Source organism: Ovis canadensis, chromosome 18 (genome assembly GCF_042477335.2).
Source record: "Ovis canadensis isolate MfBH-ARS-UI-01 breed Bighorn chromosome 18, ARS-UI_OviCan_v2, whole genome shotgun sequence".
Classification (NCBI taxonomy): domain Eukaryota; kingdom Metazoa; phylum Chordata; class Mammalia; order Artiodactyla; family Bovidae; genus Ovis; species Ovis canadensis.
In genome coordinates this window covers 38,299,832-38,324,918 of record NC_091262.1, presented here as the reverse complement: position 1 = coordinate 38,324,918, position 25,087 = coordinate 38,299,832, and the positions used below count along the sequence as shown (strand labels likewise).

The window sequence follows — 25,087 nt, the reverse complement described above, 5'->3', positions numbered from 1 at the left end:
TAGAAGGTGGAAGTATTGGTGTCCCCAAAGGACGATCGACCTGGTATTCATGTCCTTGGCTCCGGAGACAAGGGACTCCATCACTTCAGCACCTGCGGGGACAGGGCCCCTCTGCTGCTGAGGCGTGGGCAGCAGGCCGAGGGTGGGAACAAAGTGCAGGTGTCGAGGCTCACCGTGGATCCCAGGGCGGGGAGGCCGAGGGCAACCCTGACGTGGACCCGAAAGATGCACTAGGGAGTGTACGTGTGCACACTTGTGTGTGGGAGCTTTTCATGTTATTTTAGTCAACAGTCTTTATTATTCATATATCCATAGAAACAAGAATGTAGCAGGGGGAGGTGGGAGGGAGATTCAAGAGGGAGGGGACACACGTACACCTATGGCTAATTCATGTTGCTGTCCGGCAGAAATCAAACCGATATTGCACAGCAATTATGCTTCAGAAAAAAAGAACATAGCAAGGTAGTCAGGAAGTATGAAACAAAGATTTCTCATAGAGATTTATAATCACAACTCTGTGTACATCTGGGAGCAGGCTGCCCACCACCATCAGACCTTCCCACCAGCATCAGACGTTTAACCCCCAGCATCAGGCCTTAGTCGAGCATCAGGACCTCCCCCAGGATCAGACCCTAGTCCAGCATCAGGACCTCCCCCAGCATCAGACCCTAGTCCAGCGTCAGATGTTCCGCCCCCAGCATCAGGCCCTCCCCCAGCATCAGGGCCCTCCCCCAGCATCAGGCCCTCCCCCAGCATCAGGCCCTCCCCCAGCATAAGGCCCTCCCCCAGCATCAGGCCCTCCCCCAGTATCAGGCCCTCCCCCAGCATCAGGCCTTAGTCCAGCATCCGGGCCCTCCTCCAACAACAGGCCCTACCCAGCATCAGGCCTTCCTCCAGCATCAGGCCCTAGTCTAGCATCAGACATTCCCCCAGCATCAGACCCTAGTCCAGCATCAGATGTTCTGCCCCCAGCATCAGGGCCTCCCCCAGCATAAGGCCCTCCTCCAGCATCAGGCCCTCCCCCAGCAACAGCCCTACCCAGCATCAAGCCCTCCCCCAGCATCAGGGCCCTCCCCCAGCATCAGGCCCTCCCCCAGCATCAGGGCCCTCCTCCAGCATCAGGCCCTAGTCCAGCATCAGGCCCTCCCCCACCATCAGGCGCGGCAGCCCCACTTGTCTGACGCTCCTGAGCACACTTAGGCAGCCCCAGAGCAACAGGACAATAGTTCTTGCAGGATGTGCATCTTTAGGAATCACCTGCGGAGCAGCAGCAGCTGGGGTCTGTTTCAGGCCAAGGAGAGGCAAAGAAGAGGCATTTGTGCCAGAGGCAGCGGTGGGTGTGGGCACGTTCCCCAGCTCTGCTGCCTCCCGGAGGGGGCTTTGCTCTCCTGCTCTTCTCACATGCTCACTCCAGGGCCCCAGGGCTGTGTCCTTCCAGATTCACGGTCTCCTTGATATCTCAAGCCCAAGTCCTGAGTTGCGTCCCAGTCCGGCGTGGCAGAGGGCTGGGAACACCCAAGCTCAAGGGCTGAAAGGATCCCAGGGGGACAGCCGGGCCCCAGCGGGTGGCAGAGCAGGCGATGAGGGTGGCCGCCCACAGAGAGCCCCACAGCAGCACTGGAAGGAGAGCAGGGATGCCTTAGCTCACTTGGGGACGCTGCCTGGCCTCAGCACTCAGATGTCACCCCCAGCAGCTCTGGGGACACAGGAAGCCGGTGAGTGACACCACGCCACTCAGGCCGTGTGGGTGGGCACTGCTGACCATGGCCTCGGTTTTTGTTCCGGTTCCAACTGTCCCTCCAAGGGCTGGTGGGCTCCTCCTCCGAATGGCACAGATATTTTCTTTGTGGGTGAACACATCCCGGCTTGTTTCTGTTGGCACTGTTGTTGCTCTTCGTGTGTTTTCCTCTTTTCATCCTGTGCTTGCTGCTCTTCTAGTTTAACTTAGGAGCAGCCCCCTTATTTTCTGCATTTCCTAGTTGTCAGCGTTCCCTGGGGCTTTCCAGGTGGCGCTAGCGGTAAACATCCTGCCTGCCACTGCAAGAGATAATGAGAGATGTGGGTTCGATCCCTGGGCTGAGAAGATGCCCTGGAGAAGGGCATGGCAACCCACTCCAGTATTCTTGCCTGGAGAATCCCATGGACAGAGGAGCTCCTGGGCTACAGTCCCTGGGGTCACAAAGAGTCAGACACGACTGAAGCAGTTTAGCACACACGCAGGTTTTAGTTCAGTCACTCAGTTGTGTCCAGCTCTTTGCTGCTCCATGGACTGCAGCACTCCAGGCTTTGCTGTAAGTCACTGTCTCCTGGAGTTTGCCCAAACTCATGTCCATTGAATCAGTGATGCCATAGAACCATCTCATTCCTGCTGCATCCACCAGAGAGGTGGCTGGGGCTCGGCAAAGTGCATGGTCCCACTGCGTGGATGTGAACCTGCCCTCACCACTGCCTCACCGCGCGACCATCACTGTCTCCTCCCCTGTAAATCGGGAGGTGGCAGCACCTGCTTGGTAAGGGGCACACACAGCATCTGATATACAATCAATGCACCATCCAGCTCAGTGTTGTATTTACTAACAAGAGGGATAGCACTGAATAATCTGCTCCTTTTTCTCTCTTCTCCCTTCACTGTGCTCCAGACCACATTGTTTTACTCACCCTGTAAATCCCACACCCAGCAAAAAGAAGACACTCAACAAATATCTGGCTGAAGAGGCAGGGACATACCCTGTCCTTAAGGAGATGAAGCCGAGAGAGACGGGGGCCTGATGATAACACTGTGTGATGAGGAAACCCCAGGAGGACCTGCGTGGCTGTGGGCTGGGGTGGGGGGCATGGGCAGAACCCCTCATGAGCTCCTGGGTTGGGGAAAGTGGCAGGAAGGAGGGGATGCTGTTCCTTGTGGGGTGCCCACAGATCGTACCTCACTCCTCTCTGATGAGCACTTAGGCCGTTTCCAAACACTTGTCACTGTTCTGGAGGAAACAGTCATTGCCCGGCTCCTACTCAATCCGTTTCGTAGAATACGTTTCTCATCGGAGTAAGCATCTGCTTTACTCATTCCATGCTCCGTTCATCCACCCATCCAGCCAGCCATCTGTTCATCCACCCATCCACCCATCCACTCATCAACTGATCTGATCATCTCGGACCCTAGAGAAGACAGACGCCTCCTCCACTCCTCCCAGAAGGACACCTAGCATGAGTGACAGGAGCCTCATGGGGACAGCGGGGGAGACACAGAAGGGACATACATGCAGACCCTCCTCCCTCTGAACGGTGAAGCACCCACCTGGTCCTAACGCCTCCTTGCTGGTGTGTCCAGGCCGGCCCTTTTCCTTCTTGCCAAACCAACGACCGATGGAAGACTTGATGCCCTTCTTCTTTGGGGCTTTCTGGCTGCTGTTGCTGTTGCTGGGGTTGCCCCCGGGACCGTCCTGAGAGCCTGTCGCACTTCAGGGAGAGAAAATGACCTTTAACTGGCACCCTTGTGCAAACACACACCCCTCCATAAGACCTACTGATAGAACCGGCCACCCAGCAACACCCACGCCTCAACCTCGCAGCAGACAGTGGAGTCTCCTTCACCACCCACACTCCACACGAGCAATGCAGGCTTCCGGCCACAACCAATGGCCCAGGAAGCTGAGATTCTCTGACTGGAGCCCTCCCCCAAGGAGGGAGGTCTTCACTCCAGACGAGCTGGTGCAGAGGGCGCCCTGACCCTCCCTCAGGGTCTCTGCTGGGCAGGTGACGACGCTCCCAGAGAAGGCGAGCTCCCCAGTTCTGGGCAGTTCCCCCCGCCTCCTGCAGGGTGACCGTCCTCGGCCGTGGCAGGAGAGTGATGGTCACTGTGCAGGGCTGCTGGGCAGGTGACCACATGTGCCCTCCATCGAGGGCTGCCTGGCTCACGACGGGAGCTCAGCAGGTGGGGGTCTGAATGAGAACAGTGTCAGTCACAGGAGGGGACAGACAGTCTCCTGAGAGGAGACCCCTGAGGAAGAGGGAGGGACCCTCAAGAGCAAAGCCGAGAGGCATGGAGCCGTAACCATCAGGAACTCGCCCCAGGCCTGGCAGACCTCTAGCAAGAGCCGGAAGAGACCTCCCACAGGAGTGAACACGTAGAGACAGATGTTTTCTAAAATCACTGAGGTCACTGAGCTCTTCTCCCCCAGCACCTGAAGTTCACCACTAAACACAGGCACCGAATCCAGTGGGATTCCTTTACAACCCTCCTTGCAACTCTTTCAAGACAAGAGGCACAGGGCTCCTGAAACTGACGACGAGGCGAGCAGGCCCCTTACTTGTGGGCGTCCCTGATGTCCTCATCGCTGGCTGTGCGCAGTGAGCCCGTGAGCCGGTCCAGCCGAAAGGACCGCAGCGAGGCGGAGGTCGAGGTTTCACATTTGATGGTGTCATCTTCTACCTCTTCCTGTATAGCTGGCAGCTGAGGGAGTGAGGTAAGTGTAAAATTGGCTAACAATAGACTGTGTTGAAAAAGGCTATCACACAGGCTTTACATTATAACCAGAAACTTACTTGAAAATATATTAGCTATGCTATCCGCCAAATACAAAAAAAAGCCTTGTTCCAACTTAATGCCATCTTAAAGGACTGTTTGTTCATGAGAAGCGGGGCCGTGGAGCAGCGAGAGCACCCCACTGAGTGCAGAGACCCCGGACGGGAGCCTCCCTGCAGCCGGGCTCTGCACTCCCTGAAATCCAGCGACCAGATGGCCCTGCCAGGCAGGACAGCAGAGCCACGCCAGCACCGAGAACACAGCATCGCATGAACTGCCCTGATGAAAGGACTGTGCTCATCGTCAGATGCTGCTCGGAGGCACCACTAGCGAGAGTAAGAAACCTCTTAGCAAAGCCGTCCAGACCTTTCTATTTGAAGGAGAAAAGGAAACAGCTTGTACCACCACCCAAGATCATTTGTAGTGATGACGCAGGTTACTGAACCCATGACAACAAGTCAAACACAGAAAAGGTACCTAAGCCCTCCATGCGAACACCATGTGTCTGGCTTGTATTTCTCAGTAACATACAGACCGGGGGCTACACACTGAAGTGCTTACATCCAGTTTGAGTGTCATTTGTTCCCTGGGGTTTACATAAAGCTCTCCTAGGTCTTCACTAAGAAATAATCTTGTATCAACCTAGAGGGGTGGGCTGGGGAGGGAGATGGGAGGGAGGTTCGAAAAGGAAGGGATGTACGTGTACCTATGGATGGTTCATGTTGAGGTTTGACAGAAAAGAACAAAATTCTGTAAAGCAATTTTCCTTCCATTAAAAAATAAACTAAAGAAAAGAAAAAGATGATCTCGCCTGGACTCCCAGCTCTTCCGCTAGTCCTGGGTCTGAAGATAGGAAAGACACTGGTGGCAACAGTGTGGGGAACAGATGAACCCCTCAGGGTCCAGACAGGTCTCACTTATACATTTGGGTGTGTGGTTAAGCAGGGGAGCTTTGAGGAAACATGCATGGCAAGTATTTTTATAAACAATGAGCGTGTTGTTTTAATCAACTAACCAGTCCTTTTTTAATGGGATTCTGTAAAGAACACTGGTCCCGTGCAGCCCCACAGGAGCTTGGTGACAACAAAGTGACTTAGTGCAAAATACAGCTGAACTCATTTAACAGCAGCTGGATAAACTGGGCACCCTCCCCTGACCTCTACCAAGAAACCTCAGACAACAAAAGGCTACAAAGGCTAGAAATTATCCACATGGAACTGAACGGGGATCAATCTCAAATTCAAGTGAAAATAAGCACTTACAAAATTCAGAAAACAACAAAGAACAGAGCAGGGAAGTGACACACCTGGGTTGACTATGGACTCAGTGGAGACAAACACCTGCCTTAGAGTCAGGGGCCACGGCCACCCCTTCCCCCGGGCCTCCTCCTAAGGAAGGCTCTGGGTCCACAGCCTGGCCACCCTCCCCCAGGATGGGAGCCGCCCCACTGGTGCCCACATGACTAGGATGGGCAGTGCCGTGTCCTCACTTACCAGGAGGGCAAAGCAGGCCACAGAGCAGGCGAGCGGCACACCCAGGGCACCAACCCCAGGGTGATGGCGCTGCTCTGCTGTGCCCAGCAGAAGGGCTCCCGGGCACTGAGCTGCCTGAACTGGAGCACGGCTGCCCGAGTCCTGCAGGAAGGCCCCAGGAGTGCTCCATTAGCGGGCTGGGAGTGGGAGAGGGACAAGGAAGGCCAGCCCTCGGGGCACTGGACTCCAACAACAGGGGCTCAACCAAGTGACCAAAGGGGAGAAGCAGCGAGCTCCCTCCTGATGCTCCCTCCATCAGGGATGCCGTGATGGACACGAGAACCTCTGGAGCAAAGCGGGCTGGATGGCACCACAGGCTCTGATCAGACCAGTCCGAACCACACTGCTGGGTGTGGGAGCCTGAGCACGGTGCTCGACCTCTCTAAGCCTCAGTGTCCCTGTCTGCTGAATAGGGATAACAACAGCCTGGACCTCACCTGGCGTCTGCGGGATTAGATGACAGACTCGGAAAGCACTCGACACGGTGCCTGGCACACAGAGTCTCCTGCACACTGCTACCCACCGTCATTAAATTGGCTTCCCCCAAATCTAACTTCTATGGCTCTGATTCAGTTTTTTGTTTAAAAAAAACTCTAAGCGGAAATTCCACGGTGGTCCAGACGTTAGGACTTGGCACTTTCACTGCCAGGACACTGGTCTGATCCCTGGTTGGGGAATTAAGATCCCATAAGCTGTGCACCATGGCCAAAAAAATAAGTAAAGAAAAATTTTAAAATAGTAAATAATACTGTGTCTATTATAAATAAGCATGAGATGATTAGAAGGCAAACAAGTGGGAGACCGGCAAACTGTTACAATTGTCCCAACAAATGACCTATTTCCAACAGAACCATCAGCACCCAGTGGTGGGTGAGTTTCATTACTTCCATTAAAATGTCAATTATTCACCAGTACATAACCACACAGTGTTCATTCATGTAAAATGATAAGGACTCTCTAATACTTCACAGAGAAACAGAGGCATGCTAAATTACTAAATAGTTTACCTTTCAACAATGCTTCCTTAAATCACTAGGCTGATAGATGCATGCAAAGAAATGAAGAGAAACCAGATTTCTTGCGACTTTGAAGCTAAAAATTCAAGAATCAGTACAGACAAACACAGTATACCAAAAATGATGGCAAACATATAAGTGAGATGAACATTTAGAGAACATGTAACTGGAAACAGAACATTTCTTTGGACCACAGAAATTAAATAAGCTATTCAAGATTTACTAGAGAAACACTATAAATTATTACTCAGGAAGATACAATTCTATTACAACCTCATGATCTATTAAAGCACAGCATTCTGTACAATAAAGGCCCTTAACAGTTGTCTATTCTCAGCCAAACTTCTCTATAAGTTAGTTTCTCTTCATAGAAAACATGTTATACTTTAAAATAGTAATTTACCTGGTGAGGAAGTTACCATAATACCTATTTGAACACTGAACAAATCGAACCATCTATTGGACATTAACACAAAATTCTTACCTAGAATTTGATTTAAAAGTTCTCAAAATGAATGTATTAAAGCAGGTTCCCTGTGAAAATATGTAAGAAAGAAAGCTAGCATAATAGCAGGTGCAGTCTTTACATTTTATTAACCATAGAAGATGCTTTTTAAAGAGTCTAGCAGAGACATTAACTGTGCAAAAGGTGATGAGATTTATAGTCTTAAAAACAAGCACCAACACAGAAAGGATTTTGTGTCAAAAGTCCATTAATTCTACACTGAAGAAGATCATTTCTTTAGGTAAGGATAATCTCATTTATGAATGACACATGATATGCAGTTTAGGATCCATCTGCATTACGCTTGTAACTGCATAGTGCTATGCTAATTCAAACTTACTGCTATGGGGGAAAACACCATTTGATGAGACATGAAGACAAAGCACAAACCCGACTAAGGGGACACCTGCTGTGGACCACAGCGCTGCTATGACCAGAGCAGGTGGGAGGACGGGGAAGGGGAGACGGATGGGTCAGCTGCAGCCTCGGGGGCGAGGCGGGGCAGTGGTGGGAAGCTGGGGTCTGGATTGACAACCACTGAGCAGACAACAGGATGAGCCAGGAAATCAAAACCACTGATGAAAGCAGACACACCGTCAGAGAACTCCAACAGCAGGACAAAATATACAGAACTGTTCTTTTACAAACACTCGGAAAGAAATCAATCGTGAAACTACACAGAAATCGTCACAGAATTTTAAATATCAACTAATTAGCCAACGAAGCAAATTATAAAAAGTGTCTCCAAAGACCACAAAATGGACTAGTTACCACTTCACATGCCGCTAAATGATTCACAGTTAATTTAATTATATGCCGACTAACAATGCAGCTAACATGAAACGGGTGGTAACCAAAAAAAAGTGAAAATACAAGCGCAGTTACAAAGCAGAGTGTTGTAAACATGAGTTCATGGGGTAAACAGCAATGCACTCACAAAACCTAAGCTAAACATGGAAGAAAGCTGGAACTTGTGCTTTAGAGCCGCACACTCTGTCACCAAAAGCCCTAGGTCGTCATCCCGTTTTCAGACTCGGAAGAGTGAGGAAGCTAGACTTCTTCACTGGGGCCCTGGGGCAGCGGGCTTTTAACCTGGTTTCACACGCAGAGCTGGCCTGAGCGCGCGGCCAGGCCCATCAGCGAGCAGACCAGTTGAGATTCCTAAGTCAGGGGTCTAAATATCAAGACTCATTTGTCGCTGTGTGATTATGGAATGATTTCTCTCAGTCGTGTCCGACTCTTTGCGGCCCCATGGACAGTGGCCTACCAGGCTTCGCGGTCCATGGGATTTTCCAGGCAAGAATACCCGAGTGGGCTGCCATTTCCTTCTCCAGGGGATCTTCCCAACCCAGGGATCGAACCCGGGTCTCCTGCATTGCACACAGACGCTTTACCGTCTGAGGCACTAGGGAAGCCCGATTCAAGACTAGGCAGTTTTAAAAATCTTAGACCTCTGAGCGAGCAAATGTACCTGATTTTCTTCTGGGTAAAAAGAGAAAAAACAAACAAACAAAAGAAAACCAGTGTGCTCCGGGAGGGACGCGGCAGAGAGGAGGCAGACACATACCAGAGTCATGAAGCCCAGCTTGTCTTCTTCTGGCTCAGGGCTTTGCTGCCTCCTTTCGGGCATGGAGCGCCCTCTGCTGGGCGGGAAGGAGCCGGCATGCGAGGAGGCGGGATCCAGGTTGAGGGAGCTCGAGGAATTAAAGCGCCGAAGGTTGCTGAAGCTCCCACTGCCCACCCTGCTCTCAATCCCCTCTGCCCGCTGATCCGTGTTCTCCTTGTCTCTGTGGATGAACCTAAAACAGAATAAAATCATCACCTGCCTTTGTCAGCAGAGGAACATGTCTGGACAGCAAATGTGGGCTTGCATTCTGTGTCACGATTAGCAAATTCCAGGAAGAGTTGCTCAATTAACATCTCAGCAAAAAGGTTCAGCTTTCTCTCTTTGGAATATTCTCAAACTTAGAATTACTTATCATTGAGTCTTACAAAGTGGCCCCTCATCATTCACGTTTGATTTGACTTACTGACTCTAACATTCTGATGGGGCCTGGGTGGTGACTCTCCCTGTGAGGAGATACCTGAAGCTGACCACCTTTACCTTCCCTGCTCTCAGGGCAGAGATGCACGTCAGTGCCTCAGAGCTTTTCCACTGGGAATCCGGAACTCCGTATAACCAAAACAGCCATTCACGAGCAAGCTGGAGTTTCTACACACGTCTCCAGACCAGATGAAGTGCTGAGTTGCACGTTTCATTCTGTTTTCAGCTTGTGTATGTGCAAACGCATCACTTGATGAAGTTCTCCACCAGCTTTGTGTGAGTTTCTGGATTCAGGTCAATGTGCTGCATTGACCTAGAATTCACAGTTACTGCTCTTCTCCCCTAATGTGTCATGGATGATTTTATATACAGATTCAATGCATGATTATGCAAATAAAATGATTTTCCAATTAAAATACAAGATCCTTACAGGTAGTAAACTCTCCAGTTTCACTTCTACTTATACATCTTGAAAGTTTTTCACTGTTGACAAGTTGATGGACAGAATTTACCATTAACATCAAGTCAACTTGTTGCATAAGGAAAAATCATTTTTACCTGACAAGTTGCTCTAAAAATAAAAATATTAATACAGAAGTGTTCCAAATTTCCTACAGGGATGAGGAAAGACAATCTTTCTGAGCTTGTCTGTGCTCAAACACGGCCCACAAAGCAGTCTGTCTCAGGGTCAAAAGTACAGGCGGCACCATCTGCGTTTGCTGGTTGTGCCATTCACACCTGCCATTTCCCTGAGCCCCCGCACTCAACTGGCAGGAACGGGCACCTCGCCAGGGGTGACGGGATGAGAACAATCTGAGCAGCAGCTCTGCCAGGTCCTGTGCAGGGTCACCGGCCTGCGGCCACTCTGAACGTGGACTCGGGACAGGAGGCACAGCTGTGCGGGTGTGGCACCAGGCAGGCCTCGGGGCCCCAGCCACCCGGCTGCACCCAGACCCAGGGCCCCCTGCTCACCACGAGGAGGGCCTTTGGGTTCTATCCTGTTTTGTAAACTGTTCTAACTGCCAAGACTGGGTCTAAAGAAAACATTTTAAATATACTGATGAGATGAGAAAAACTCAAACACATGTCCTTGGGTCACTGTCTTACAACAAGCCAATCTTCACAGTGTATTAAGTTAAAAAGGAAAATGCAGATCTGAGTGGGAATTTGCCAAGCCCAGAACCCCAGCTTTTCTGTTCCAGGTGGCTTTTCACCAGAACGTAGAAGGCTCCGAGGGACACACGAGGGCGAACCCTCAGTGCTGGAGGGTGCACAGGCCACAGGGGACACTGCCTCGGCACCTCACCCACCTTGGGGCCCAGAGCTGAGGGGGGCACACCCCACAACGCCCCCCCACAGAGTGCTGACACCACACTGTGGACAGAATGCCCTGGCTGACTGAGCTCTATAATCAAGGGCAATCTCAGAACTGAAAATTCTCGAAGCAGACCTGAAGTCAGTTTTCTCACTATGGAACACTCAGACTTCTCTAAGCAGAAGACAGCTCCTCAGAGAAGCCGAGCCTCCGGGGAGCTGGGCTCAGGCACACCCACCAGATCTCTTCGTTGATCCTGTCCAGCTGCTTCTGAATCTTCCTGGCCGGAGTCTTGGCATCGGCCTCACCGCGGGGCGACAGCAGAGCGGGCATGCTGAAGAGGGTGACCCGGTCACCCTCGCCGTCTGACACGCCCTTGTCAGTCTCGAACAGCTGGCCAACGTTGGCCAGCACGCTGGCTTGCTGCTCGCGCTCCCAGTCCTGATCTTTCAGGGGCTGCACCTGGGCACGAGAGGACCAAGTCTCGTCAGCAACATTCTGGGCACCTCAAGTCTATCAGGAACTGAACACAATTTTACATGGAAGCCCTGACTTTGGACAAATGGGCCCTGCTTATGAGATGCATTCTTGCAAACGAGATGTTCTGCCCAGTATAGGGAACTAGATTTAAGGAAGGTTGAGAAGTGCTTGCAAACGAGACTCTCAACCAGGGCTGGACATTCTTGCAAACGAGATGTTCTGCCCAGTGTAGGGAACTAGATTTAAGGAAGATTGAGAAGTGCTTGCAAACGAGACTGTCAACCAGGGCTGAGCATTCTTGCAAACGAGATGTTCAGCTAAAAATCCTGTTTGTTCCCGTGGGAAAAGAACATTGCTTGCACACAAGGATGTTTCTCTGATTCCTCAGAAGGAACAGACCTTGGGACAAAACGGATTCTAAGTTGATAAGGAAGTTCCCCAAAACAAAGTCTTAGCTGCAGTAAATAAGCCAAGGTAAAGGGTATCTCGCCCTGCGCCTGCGCACTGTATAGTCTCTGAATCATAGTGCTTGGCAGCTTGCCCTGTAGGGGGTTGTGCAAAAGATATAAAAAATTAAGCAGCTGTAAGAAGCAAGTGTTAAAAAATAAAGATTTAAACCACTCTGCAGTGTGGGTGTGTCATTCCGTCGCCGACATCTGGCGCCCAACGTGGGGCACGACGGAACCGAAAGGGTAAGCACCCCGGGGCAAAAGGCTAAAGGGGGACTTTCGGGAAATAGAGAAAAAGAGAAAAGAATGAAAATCCGAAAGGGTAAACACCCCGGAGCAAAAGGCTGAAAGGGGGACTTTCGAGAAAAAAAATAAAAATAAAAATAAAAATCCGAAAGGGAGAGCACCCCGGAGCAAAACGCTGAAAGGGGGACTTTCGAGAAAATAAGAAAAATAAGAGAAAAAGAACAGAAAAAAGAAAAAAGAAAAAGAAAAAACTATGGGGAATTCCCCGTCTTTAAAGTCACAATATATGGAGCTGGTTAAGGGGCTCCTGCATTCTATAGGAATTAAAACGTCTACTCGCCGCTTGAGTGAGTTGTTCTGTCTTATAGAGCAGCATTGTTATTGGTTTCAATATCAAACAGAAGTACAGCTGAATTTGAAGGAATGGAAAGTGGTGCAGAAAGAGTTAAGAGGCAGCATCAAAAAGGAAATGTGATTCCTTTAAGGCTGTGGACTCTATGTAGCGCTATAACGCAGGCTTTAAAATTAATGGCTGCTAATAGTGAGGCTGTCTCATGTTATCTTGAGGAGGGGGCTTCACCTCGGCCTCCGCCCAAACCTCCGGATGATAGTACAGATTCATCCACTGAGCCAGATAGAGATGTGAGTTCTGGGGAGGATTCAGATTCTGTAAAAGCAATGACTGCTGCCTTTTGAAAGGTTTTATTAAATAAAAAACTTCCAAGGCTGTTAACCCTTCTGCACCACTTTACACATCCCTATTTCTAGTAGCTGCCGACAAGGCTGAGATAGGGAGAGAGAGTCAATAGTTTTAAAAGTATGGGAAAAAGTATATTTTGAGAAATGCTTATTAATGACTCTCGTCCTTTAATGTCACTGATTATTGAAGGTATACAGTTTGAAGGATTAGTGGATACAGGAGCAGATGTTTCGGTTATTTCTCTCCAGCAGTGGCCTAATGATTGGAAAAAAGAAAAAATTCCTCTTGTTTTAACAGGCTTAGGATCAATAGCAGATGTGTGGAGAAGCACTCAACCTTTGTCATGCCAATTGTCTAATGAAAAGAAAGTATCTATTTCTTTTTACATTGTTAATATACCTATTAATATCTGGGGAAGAAATCTTTTATTTTCTTTAGGAACAACGCTCACCATCTCGTCCGAAAACTTGTAGCCACTGCTCAGATTCCTCGAGCTCTCCCATTGAAATGGTTAACTGATGTCCCTAAATGGGTTGAGCAGTGGCCGCTTCCAAAAGTGAAGCTCGAGGCTTTAGAACAATTAGTAAAAGACCAGCTTCAATCTGGCCATATTGAACCTTCTACGTCTCCTTGGAATTCTCCTGTTTTTGTCATTAAGAAAAAATCTGGTAAATGGAGAATGTTAACTGATTTAAGGGCAGTTAACAAATGTATAGAACCTATGGGAGCTTTGCAATTAGGTCTCCCTTCTCCTGCTTTGATTCCACAGGATTGGTCTTTGATGGTTTTAGATTTGAAGGATTGTTTTTTTTAATATTCCTTTGCAAATAAAAGATAGAAATAAATTTGCTGTTACTATTCCAGTGTATAATCATGGGCAGCCCGTAAAATGTTATCAATGGACAGTGTTGCCTCAAGGAATGATTAATAGCCCTACACTTTGTCAGGAGTTTGTTAATCGTGCTCTTATTACTGTGAGACAACAATTTTCTAATTGTCTTCTCTATCATTATATGGATGATCTTCTATTGGCAGCTCCTAGTAAAGAGGAACGAGATACATTTTTTATTCATGTAAAGAAAGCTTTAAGTGATTTTAATCTTCAAATTGCTCCTGAAAAAATTCAAACTGAATTTCCTATTTCATATTTAGGTGCTATTTTGGAACGACAAAGAATAAAACCTCAAAAGGTCCAAATTAGACGAGATAATTTGAAAACTCTTAATGATTTTCAGAAGCTTTTGGGTGATATTAACTGGTTACGTCCCATGTTAGGGATTCCTACACATCAATTGCGTCATTTATTTTCTACTTTGGAGGGTGATGCTGCTCTTAACAGTCCTCAATCTCTTACTTCTCAAGCAAAAGAGGAATTACACTTTGTAGAGCAACGGTTGAATGAAGGGTTTCTTACTTATCTACAACAGGATCAACCTATATATTTCATAGTGTTCCATACTCCCTATTCTCCTACTGGAGTTATTGCTCAATCTGCAGGGTTGATTGAGTGGGTATTTTTACCCAATAATTATACAAAAAAGCTTACTACTTATATGGATAGAATTGCTTTCCTTATTTTGAAAGGTCGAGGCCGTATTACTCAGTTAATTGGAAGTGACCCTCAAACAATTATTACTCAACTTACTTCCACCCAAATTTCTAATTGCTTACAGTTTAATGAAAATTGGCAGATAGCTCTTGCATCTTATTCAGGGACTTTTTCTAATCAATATCCTCAATCTAAAATGATAGATTTCCTTCGACATACATCAATGGTTTGTAAATCTCCTATATCTAATATTCCAGTTGAAGGAAAAACTATTTTTACAGATGCCAATAAAAATACTGCTGGCTATTGGACTGATACTACTTCTAAAGTTATTCCACATTCCTTTTCTTCTGTGCAGCCTGCTGAACTTTGGGCCATTTGTTTGGCATTACAGGATTTTTTTGATATTCCTATTAATATTGTTTCTGATTCTAAATATGCAGTCTTTTCATGTATTTATCTTCCTGAAGCCACTCTACTGGTAACTTTAAAAACTAATATTGATAAATTATTTTTTCAGGTTCAACAATTATTGATTAGGCGAACTAACCCTGTCTTTTTTACTCATATACGAGCTCATTCTTCTCTCCCCGGACCATTATCTCAAGGAAATGCAAATATTGATGCCTTACTTTATCCTTTACAGTCTGCAACACAAGAACATTGCTTACATCATACTAATTCTAAAGGGTTACAAAAAACTTATTCGTTAACACGAAAACAAGCTCAACGCATTGTTCGTTCTTGTTCCATATGTGCACCGTTTATTTTGCCCTTTGCCCCTCCTGGAGTAAATCCCAGAGGACTACAATCTAACCAAATCTGGCAAATGGATGTTGTTTTTATTTCTTCATTCGGTAGGCAGAAATATGTTCATCATACTATAGATACTTATTCTCATTTTCAATGGGCTACAGCTTTAAGTTCAGAAAAGGCAGATTCTGTTATTACTCATTTATTATTTTGTTTTGCTATTATGGGCATACCTATAGAATTAAAAACTGATAATGCTCCCGCATATCAATCCTCTAAATTATCTCAATTTTTAGAACAATATCATATTAAGCACACCTTTGGTATTCCTTATAATAGTCAAGGACAAGCTATAATTAAAAGAGCTAATCGGACTCTTCGAGAATACATTGAAAAAATAAGAAAGGGGGAAAAATGTATGATATCACTAAGAGGCCATTTCAAGTTCATTTGCATATTAATAAATCTTACTCTGCTATAGCATGTGTAAAATTTCCTTATTCTTTACTGTATGGGCAATGGATTTGGAGTGAAATTTTGGGAGTTATATCATGTTCTGATTGTAACTTGACTCAATGTATAAATCGTTCTTGGTGGGAAAATGTTGAAAACAAGATGGTCCATTCCAGTAATTATTCTTTGGTCATTGTGAAAGCACAGACTGAACTTTGGTTGCCTGTTAATCTTACTCAACCTTGGTCAGACTCTTTTGCTGTCACTCATCTTGTGAATGCTGTACAAACTCTTCTCCATCGATCTCGAAGAATGCTTGGCATTGTCATCGCATCAATTTTCGCCGTGGCTTCAGTAACAGCAACAGCAACTGTAGCAGGTCTTGCTTTGCATCAAGGCATACAGACTGCTGATTTTGTCAGGGAGTGGCATAAAGATGCTCATTTATTGTGGCAACAACAGCATGATTTGGACACTCAATTGGCTACTGATGTATTGAGTTTACAACACACAGTTTCCTGGTTCGGAGATCAAGTGACTGTGTTAGCTACAAAGAGTGTGTTAAAATGTGATTGGAACTCATCTCACCTATGTGTAACCCCTGTTCCCTTTAATATGAGTGAGGGTTGGGAAAAAGTGAAAAGGTCTTTAGTGGGACACCAGAATTTAACTGCTGAAATTATGGAATTGGAACAAACTATATTGTCAACTTTTAGTAAGACGCTGCCTGATATTCTTGGTTCTGATATACTGAAAAGTCTTCAAGAAGGATTAGACAACCTTAATCCTTTAGGGCATGTATCTACATTGTTAACAACATCCTTTGTGAATACTTTGTTAATTGTTGCTTTATGTTTTATTGCTTTTATAGTCTACCTGCGCTGGCGAAAAGGGAAACAATTGAAAGAAGAAGCTTTGCGTATTCAAGCGCTTATTCAGCATCTACAAGAAAAGAAAGGGGGAGATGTAGGGAACTAGGTTTAAAGAAGGTTGAGAAGTGCTTGCAAACGAGACTCTCAACCAGGGCTGAGCATTCTTGCAAACGAGATGTTCTGCCCAGTGTAGGGAACTAGGTTTAAAGAAGGTTGAGAAGTGCTTGCAAACGAGACTCTCAACCAGGGCTGGACATTCTTGCAAACGAGATGTTCTGCCCAGTGTAGGGAACTAGATTTAAGGAAGGTTGAGAAGTGCTTGCAAACGAGACTCTCAACCAGGGCTGGACATTCTTGCAAACGAGATGTTCTGCCCAGTGTAGGGAACTAGATTTAAGGAAGATTGAGAAGTGCTTGCAAACGAGACTGTCAACCAGGGCTGAGCATTCTTGCAAACGAGATGTTCAGCTAAAAATCCTGTTTGTTCCCATGGGAAAAGAACATTGCTTGCACACAAGGATGTTTCTCTGATTCCTCAAAAGGAACAGACCTTGGGACAAAACGGATTCTAAGTTGATAAGGAAGTTCCCCAAAACAAAGTCTTAGCTGCAGTAAATAAGCCAAGGTAAAGGGTATCTCGCCCTGCGCCTGCGCACTGTATAGTCTCTGAATCATAGTGCTTGGCAGCTTGCCCTGTAGGGGGTTGTGCAAAAGATATAAAAATTAAGCAGCTGTAAGAAGCAAGTGTTAAAATATAAAGATTTAAACCACTCTGCAGTGTGGGTGTTTCATTGCCTCGCCTACAAAAGGTGATGAGATTTACAGTCTTAAAAACAAGCACCAACACAGAAAGGATATTGTGTCAAAAGTCCATTAATTCTACACTGAAGAAGATCATTTCTTTAGGTAAGGATAATCTCATTTATGAATGACACATGATATGCAGTTTAGGATCCATCTACATTACGCTTGTAACTGCATAGTGCTATGCTAATTCAAACTTACTGCTATGGGGGAAAACACCATTTGATGAGACATGAAGACAAAGCACAAACCCGACTAAGGGGACACCTGCTGTGGACCACAGCACTGTTATGACCAGAGCAGGTGGGAGGACGGGGAAGGGGAGATGGATGGGTCAGCTGCAGCCTCGGGGGCGAGGCGGGGCAGTGGTGGGAAGCTGGGGTCTGGATTGACAACCACTGAGCAGACAACAGGATGAGCCAGGAAATCAAAACCACTGAGGAAACCAGACACACCGTCAGAGAACTCCAACAGCAGGACAAAATATACAGAACTGTTCTTTTACAAATACTCGGAAAGAAATCAATCGTGAAACTACACAGAAATCGTCACAGAATTTTAAATATCAACTAATTAGCCAACGAAGCAAATTATAAAAAGTGTCTCCAAAGACCACAAAATGGACTAGTTACCACTTCACATGCCGCTAAATGATTCACAGTTAATTTAATTATATGCCGACTAACAATGCAGCTAAGATGAAACGGGTGGTAACCAAAAAAAAGTGAAAATACAAGCGCAGTTACAAAGCAGAGTGTTGTAAACATGAGTTCATGGGGTAAACAGCAATGCACTCACAAAACCTAAGCTAAACATGGAAGAAAGCTGGAACATGTGCTTTAGAGCCGCACACTCTGTCACCAAAAGCCCTAGGTCGTCATCCCGTTTTCAGACTCGGAAGAGTGAGGAAGATAGACTTCTTCACTGGGGCCCTGGGGCAGCGGGCTTTTAACCTGGTTTCACACGCAGAGCTGGCCTGAGCGCGCGGCCAGGCCCATCAGCGAGCAGACCAGTTGAGATTCCTAAGCCAGGGGTCCAAATATCAAGACTCATTTGTCGCTGTGTGATTATGGAATGATTTCGCTCAGTCGTGTCCGACTCTTTGCGGCCCCATGGACAGTGGCCTACCAGGCTTCGCGGTCCATGGGATTTTCCAGGCAAGAATACTGGAGTGGGCTGCCATTTCCTTCTCCAGGGGATCTTCCCAACCCAGGGATCGAACCCGGGTCTCCTGCATTGCACACAGACGCTTTACCGTCTGAGGCACTAGGGAAGCCCGATTCAAGACTAGGCAGTTTTAAAAATCTTAGACCTCTGAGTGAGCAAATGTACCTGATTTTCTTCTGGGTAAAAAGAGAAAAAACAAACAAACAAAAGAAAACCAGTGTGCTCCGGGAGGGACGCGGCAGAGAGGAGGCAGACACATACCAGAGTCATGAAGCCCAGCTTGTCTTCTTCTGGCTCAGGGCTGGGCTGCCTCCTTTCGGGCATGGAGCGCCCTCTGCTGGGCGGGAAGGAGCCGGCATGCGAGGAGGCGGGATCCAGGTTGAGGGAGCTCGAGGATTCAAAGAGCCGAAGGTTGCTGAAGCTCCCACTGCCCACCCTGCTCTCAATCCCCTCCGCCCGCTGACCCGTGTTCTCCTTGTCTTTTTGGATGAACCTAAAACAGAATAAAATCATCACCTGCCTTTGTCAGCAGAGGAACATGTCTGGACAGCAAATGTGGGCTTGCATTCTGTGTCACGATTAGCAAATTCCAGGAAGAGTTGCTCAATTAACATCTCAGCAAAAAGGTTCAGCTTTCCCTCTTTGGAATATTCTCAAACTTAGAATCACTTATCATTGAGTCTTACAAAGTGGCCCCTCATCATTCACGTTTGATTTGACTTACTGACTCTAACATTCTGATGGGGCCTGGGTGGTGACTCTCCCTGTGAGGAGATACCTGAAGCTGACCACCTTTACCTTCCCTGCTCTCAGGGCAGAGATGCACGTCAGTGCCTCAGAGCTTTTCCACTGGGAATCCGGAACTCCGTATAACCAAAACAGCCATTCACGAGCAAGCTGGAGTTTCTACACACGTCTCCAGACCAGATGAAGTGCTGAGTTGCACGTTTCATTCTGTTTTCAGCTTGTGTATGTGCAAACGCATCACTTGATGAAGTTCTCCACCAGCTTTGTGTGAGTTTCTGGATTCAGGTCAATGTGCTGCATTGACCTAGAATTCACAGTTACTGCTCTTCTCCCCTAATGTGTCATGGGTGATTTTATATACAGATTCAATGCATGATTATGCAAATAAAATGATTTTCCAATTAAAATACAAGATCCTTACAGGTAGTAAACTCTCCAGTTTCACTTCTACTTATACATCTTGAAAGTTTTTCACTGTTGACAAGTTGATGGACAGAATTTACCATTTACATCAAGTCACCTTGTTGCATAAGGAAAAATCATTTTTACCTGACAACTTGCTCTAAAAATAAAAATATTAACACATAACTGTTCCAAATTTCCTACGGGGATGAGGAAAGACAATCTTTCTGAGCTTGTCTGTGCTCAAACACGGCCCACAAAGTAGTCTGTCTCGGCGTCAAAAGTACAGGCGGCACCATCTGCGTTTGCTGGTTGTGCCATTAACCCAGGCCTTTTCCCCGAGCCCCTCGCACTCAACCGGCAGGAACGGGCACCTCGCCAGGGGTGACGGGATGAGAACAATCTGAGCAGCAGCTCTGCCAGGTCCTGTGCAGGGTCACCGGCCTGCGGCCACTCTGAACGTGGACACGGGACAGGAGGCACAGCTGTGCGGGTGTGGCACCAGGCAGGCCTCGGGGCCCCAGCCACCCGGCTGCACCCAGACCCAGAGCCCCCTGCTCACCACGAGGCGGGCCTTTGGGTTCTATCCTGTTTTGTAAACTGTTCTAACTGCCAAGACTGGGTCTAAAGAAAACATTTTAAATATACTGATGAGATGAGAAAAATTCAAACACATGTCCTTGGATCACTGTCTTACAATAAGCCAATCTTCACAATGTATTAAGTTAAAAAGGAAAATGCAGATCTGAGTGGGAATTTGCCAAGCCCAGAACCCCAGCTTTTCTGTTCCAGGTGGCTTTTCACCAGAACGTAGAAGGCTCCGAGGGACACACGAGGGCAAACCCTCAGTGCTAGAGGGTGCACGGGCCACAAGGGGACACCGCCTCGGCACCTCACTCACCTCGGGGCCCAGAGCTGAGGGGGGGACACCCCACAACGCCCCCCCACAGAGTGCTGACACCACACTGTGGACAGAATGCCCTGGCTGACTGAGCTCTATAATCAAGGGCAATCTCAGAACTGAAAATTCTCGAAGCAGACCTGAAGTCAGTTTTCTCACTATGGAACACTCAGACTTCTCTAAGCAGAAGACAGCTGCTCAGAGAAGCCGAGCCTCCGGGGAGCTGGGCTCAGGCACACCCACCAGATCTCTTCGTTGATCTTGTCCAGCTGCTCCTGAATCCTCATGGCCAGAGTCTTGGCTACAGCCGGCCCGCTGGGCGACAGCAGAGCGGGCGCACTGAAGAGGGTGTCCCGGTCGCCCTCGCCGTCTGACACGCCCTTGTCAGTCTCGAACAGCTGGCCAACATTGGCCAGCACGCTGGCTTGCTGCTCGTGCTCCCGGTCCTGATCTTTCAGGGGCTGCACCTGGGCACGAGAGGACCAAGTCTCGTCAGCAACATTCTGGGCACCTCAAGTCTATCAGGAACTGAACACAATTTTACATGGAAGCCCTGACTTTGGACAATGGGCCATGCTTATGAGACACTGCCATCTCTTAAACGAGCAGTACTGAAGAAACGGGCAGGAGGAGAATCCAGTTCCTAGATGGCCTGGTGACATTCAGGTCTCAGCGTGGATGGAAGGCAATCCTATGAGGTTATCCACAAGGGTGCGCTGATGGAGTCAGAGACAAAAACCGAAAATTACAAAAATATATCCTTGCTTCCATCAGCCAGGCTGAAGGACAATTAGAAAATAAAACCCTTCAGCTCCGCAGCCGCTGGGTCCACCCCACCGGTCATCACTGGTACTAGTTCGCCGAGGAGTGCCGTCCTCGCGGGTTCCCAGCCCTCCGTTTTCCAGGCTGGTCTGAACACGCACAGACAGGAGTGAGCAGGGCAGCCAGGGGACGGGAGAGCCAGCCTCCCGTGGCTCTCCTCTCAGGGCACAGGCCCTCGGGCTGTTCTGGGGATGGCCCCTCACACCGCAAGGGCGCCTCTGTCATCTGAGACGCATGCAAGAGTGCCTGCTGGGCCCCGTGCCGCCCTCCCGCTCTCACACCTCACACCCTTCTCTCCGCAAATCTCCCCCCTGCCCCACTCTCACCCAGGTCCTGCCTTGTTTTCCCAGACATGACCTCAAAGCAACGGAGGGGCAGCCTCGAGCTGCTGGCTTGCCGGCTCCCTGTCCCCCGCGGCCAGTACCTTCGCTTTCTGTCTTCGTCACGACCCCTCCCCAGGGCTGGGCCACCCCTTTCCTGGCTCTAGGACCACCTGCCATCATTCCTGCTCCGCTCCGGTGAACTAGCTGCCTATGGGTTCACCCCCATCAGCCCGATCAGCACATCCTCTCCATTCCCTCGCCTTAAAATCGCACATTTTTGAACATTTTCATTCTGAGAAATTGTACTCTAAGTGTTCCATAGCAAATAGAAACACTCAGAACAATACTAACCCTTATAAACCATAATAAGAAGTTACATGTCAGGTGTAGAAAAGCTTCTGGAGGAAACATGGCAAGCCATTGACGACAAGGAAGTCTATGGAGAGAAGCTGGACTTGGGCTCGGGTTTCGGGTGGTGGGGGACAGGACTCACTCTGTTGCCCTCGCTCCTCTCATTGCTTTAGACTGTCTCCATGGACCTCACATGCATTCCTGGGCATTCCTCACATTCATTCCTCTACACCCCACTTCACTTCCTCACGGGGTAAAACAAGTCAAACGGGCCAAGTTTCTGAGTCACTCGACTCAACCTGGCAGCTCTGTGCTGTCGGCCACGGCAGTCACTTGCCTTGTGCAGCCACTGAGGATGTGACGCAGGCCGGTGCAAAGCTCGATGTGGAAATCACACAGATTTCAAGACTCGCAGTGAAAAAAGTGAAACGGGCACACTCGCAGCCCGCTCATTTTTAGGAAATTTTAGATTGTGTATGTTGCTCCTATTATCTTTCTGACGGACAGCACTGTCCACGTGAAAGGCTCATGCTTTGTCTCAGCTTTCAGGTGAACCCAGAAAGGACTACTTAGAATTCTGAACCACACACAACGGCCACACACTCTAAATCCACCTATAATGCAAATCACATTCAATGTTCAAAACCAAAAACGCTATACACGTTACAGCAGTGGACTAGCCATAAGGAAAATGTAACTCCACTTCCGCTAAGCATCTGCAATAACTGTGACAATGAACCCAGCTCAGTTCAGCTCTTAACACATTTCTAAAGGATTTAGAGATTGAAGGACCTTGTCGTTTTGCATTTCTTCTAAATGCTTTTTTGCATTTTCAACTTCCCATAGGAGAGAATTCTGAAAAAGATACATACAGTGCTTTAGAGTCAATTCTTAACAGACGTTGCGTGGACTGCCGGATGGCTACTCTCCTGTCTGAAAGCATAAAGCACCTTGGGATGAGGGGCGGACCTCGCGCCCAGAGTGAAGTGTCGGCACGAAGCCAGATGACAACTGTTAACACTAACTTGTACACAGAAAAACTCCTCCTTCCCCGACTGATCCTCCAGATCCAAGGAGGCCAGGTCCCTGGGGTAAGTGAAACTGCTTTATACTTGCTTTCAGCTTTTGCAGTTCAGTGGTCACTCAGGAAACTGGCGCAGGTTTCACATGTAAAATTCAAACCTGAGACAAAACTATCCCCACCTCAGGGCCAGCCCACAGGTCAGGGTGAAGTGAGCTCTCTAGTGAGGTGTGGGTGTCATCTTGGGTTTTGTGGGGGAAAAATGCGCCGCAGAACTTGTAGTGACCATGGGTCTCTCTCAGACAAGCGTCGCCCAAGCGCCGACCTCGGCGAAGGTTCTGGGCCTCGTCTTTAGGGCACTGGTGCAGCTGGGACAGGTTTTCCCTGAACCTCCACCAGACTGTTGCCCACTGAGCTGCTCTGATAGAGGTTCTCAGACATTTTCCAAAGCAAATAAAAAGAGAGATGGCTGGAGTTGGAACATGAGAATGCTTGCTTTTACTTGCTTCAATCTTTTCTATCACATTATATAAAAGATCCTGAACTAAACTTATTGATTTGGCTGCATCGGGCCTTAGCTGCATCATGCGGGATTCCTTTGATGTGATTGCCGCGTGGCATGTGGAATCGTAGCTCACCAACCAGGGATCGAACCTGCGTCCCTGACCTTGCAAGGCAGGCTCCCAGCCACTGGACTGCCAGCAAAGCCCCAGAAATAAACTTCTAAGAAAGAAACGAAGGGGTGAGGGTGGACCTAGAAGAATGTTCTAGCACAGCGGCTGGTAACATCAGGGCCACTGGTGATGCCGCCTCACTGATGCTTTCTGGAAGGGTTGCGGGCACACATCTATGTCTGTTCCTTTACACACTGCCTGTGGATGCTGTCACGCTTATTGACTAGCATGAAATGCTGCTACTCTAACCAGTAAAGACATTCACTCTGGGGCCGTCTATGGGAGTTTTCAAACTCCTGTCCTGGAGATTTTCCCCCCACACAGACCGGGCCGAGCCAGGCCAGGCCACATGCGCCTCTTGTAAAGGGGCCGTGAAGCTGGCTCACCTTATCCTCCAGAGCAGCCATTCTCTCCTTCAGATGAAGCTGAAGCCTCTCATCTGAAACAGACAGAAACTTATCCACGGTATCTGATGAGTGTTCGTTGTGTTCTTCATTCATTTTTTCTCTTTGCTTTGCCTAAAACAGGAAAAACGAAAACTCATAAACTTCAAGAGCAAGTATAGTCGTTCTTTTAAAAGCACCAGGGAGCCGCGACGTGAGTGGCCTGTGCCCTGGTTCCCGAGGCGGTCCCCTCCCACGGCCACCTCTGGTGGGCTCTTGAGCATCCCCAGAGCAGACGGGCGGGTGCAGAGGGAGGCAGGGACTTCACTGGTCAAAGGTCACTCCCAACACTTCTCTTTGGCAGAGCACCTGGGGGACCTCAGTGTCACCAGCCATTTCCTGTCGAAGCGGCTCGAGGAGCAAGCAGATTTACACTCAGAAACAAGTACACTTGAAAGGGGATCGGCTTACACACACGTCGGTGGAGGCATTTCCCAGTATATAAAAGAAGCTTGATTCTGGAGTAAGGGTGTAACATGAATTCAATTTATAAAGCAAAAAGTGAGAAAATTCATTTTGGAAAAAAAGCCAGTGGAGATAGACTTTCACATATTTTTCTTTACATGAAACATCACTTGAATTCTTTGTAATGATTGCTCTTGTTCAGTCCCTCAGTCATGTCTGACTCTTTGTGACCCCATGGACTATAGCACGCCAAGCTTCCCTGTCCTTCACTATCTCCCAGAAGTTGCTCAAACTCACGTCCTTCGAGTCAGTGATGACATCCAGCCATCTCGTCCTCTGTTGCACCTTCTCCTCCTGTCTTCAATCTTTCCCAGCATCAGGGTCTTTTCCAGTGAATCAGTTCTTCGCATCAGGTGGCCAAAGTATTGAAGCTTCAGCCTCAGCATCAGTCCCTCCAATGAATAGTCAGGACTGATTTCCCTTAGGACTCATTGGTTTGATCTCCTTGCAGTCCAGTGGACTCTCAAGAGTCTTCTCCAACACCTCAGTTCAAAAGCATCCATTCTTTGGTGCTCAGCCTTCTTTACGGTCCAA

The 25,087-nt window shown here is 48.0% G+C and overlaps 1 protein-coding gene across 1 annotated transcript in view; it reads right to left on the bottom strand.

The window, feature by feature from the left end:
• Positions 1-275: 275 nt before the first annotated feature.
• The window catches only part of LOC138423761 (liprin-alpha-1-like), a 35,772-nt gene continuing 10,960 nt past the window's right edge, over positions 276-25,087 (bottom strand). The window contains 10 exon segments of the mRNA XM_069560051.1: positions 276-2,037; positions 3,293-3,453; positions 4,305-4,447; positions 7,059-7,088; positions 9,140-9,371; positions 11,170-11,393; positions 18,666-18,897; positions 20,698-20,921; positions 23,154-23,339; positions 24,032-24,163. Of these exon segments, the coding sequence (XP_069416152.1) occupies positions 1,976-2,037; positions 3,293-3,453; positions 4,305-4,447; positions 7,059-7,088; positions 9,140-9,371; positions 11,170-11,393; positions 18,666-18,897; positions 20,698-20,921; positions 23,154-23,339; positions 24,032-24,163 (1,626 nt within the window). The 3' untranslated portion in view covers positions 276-1,975.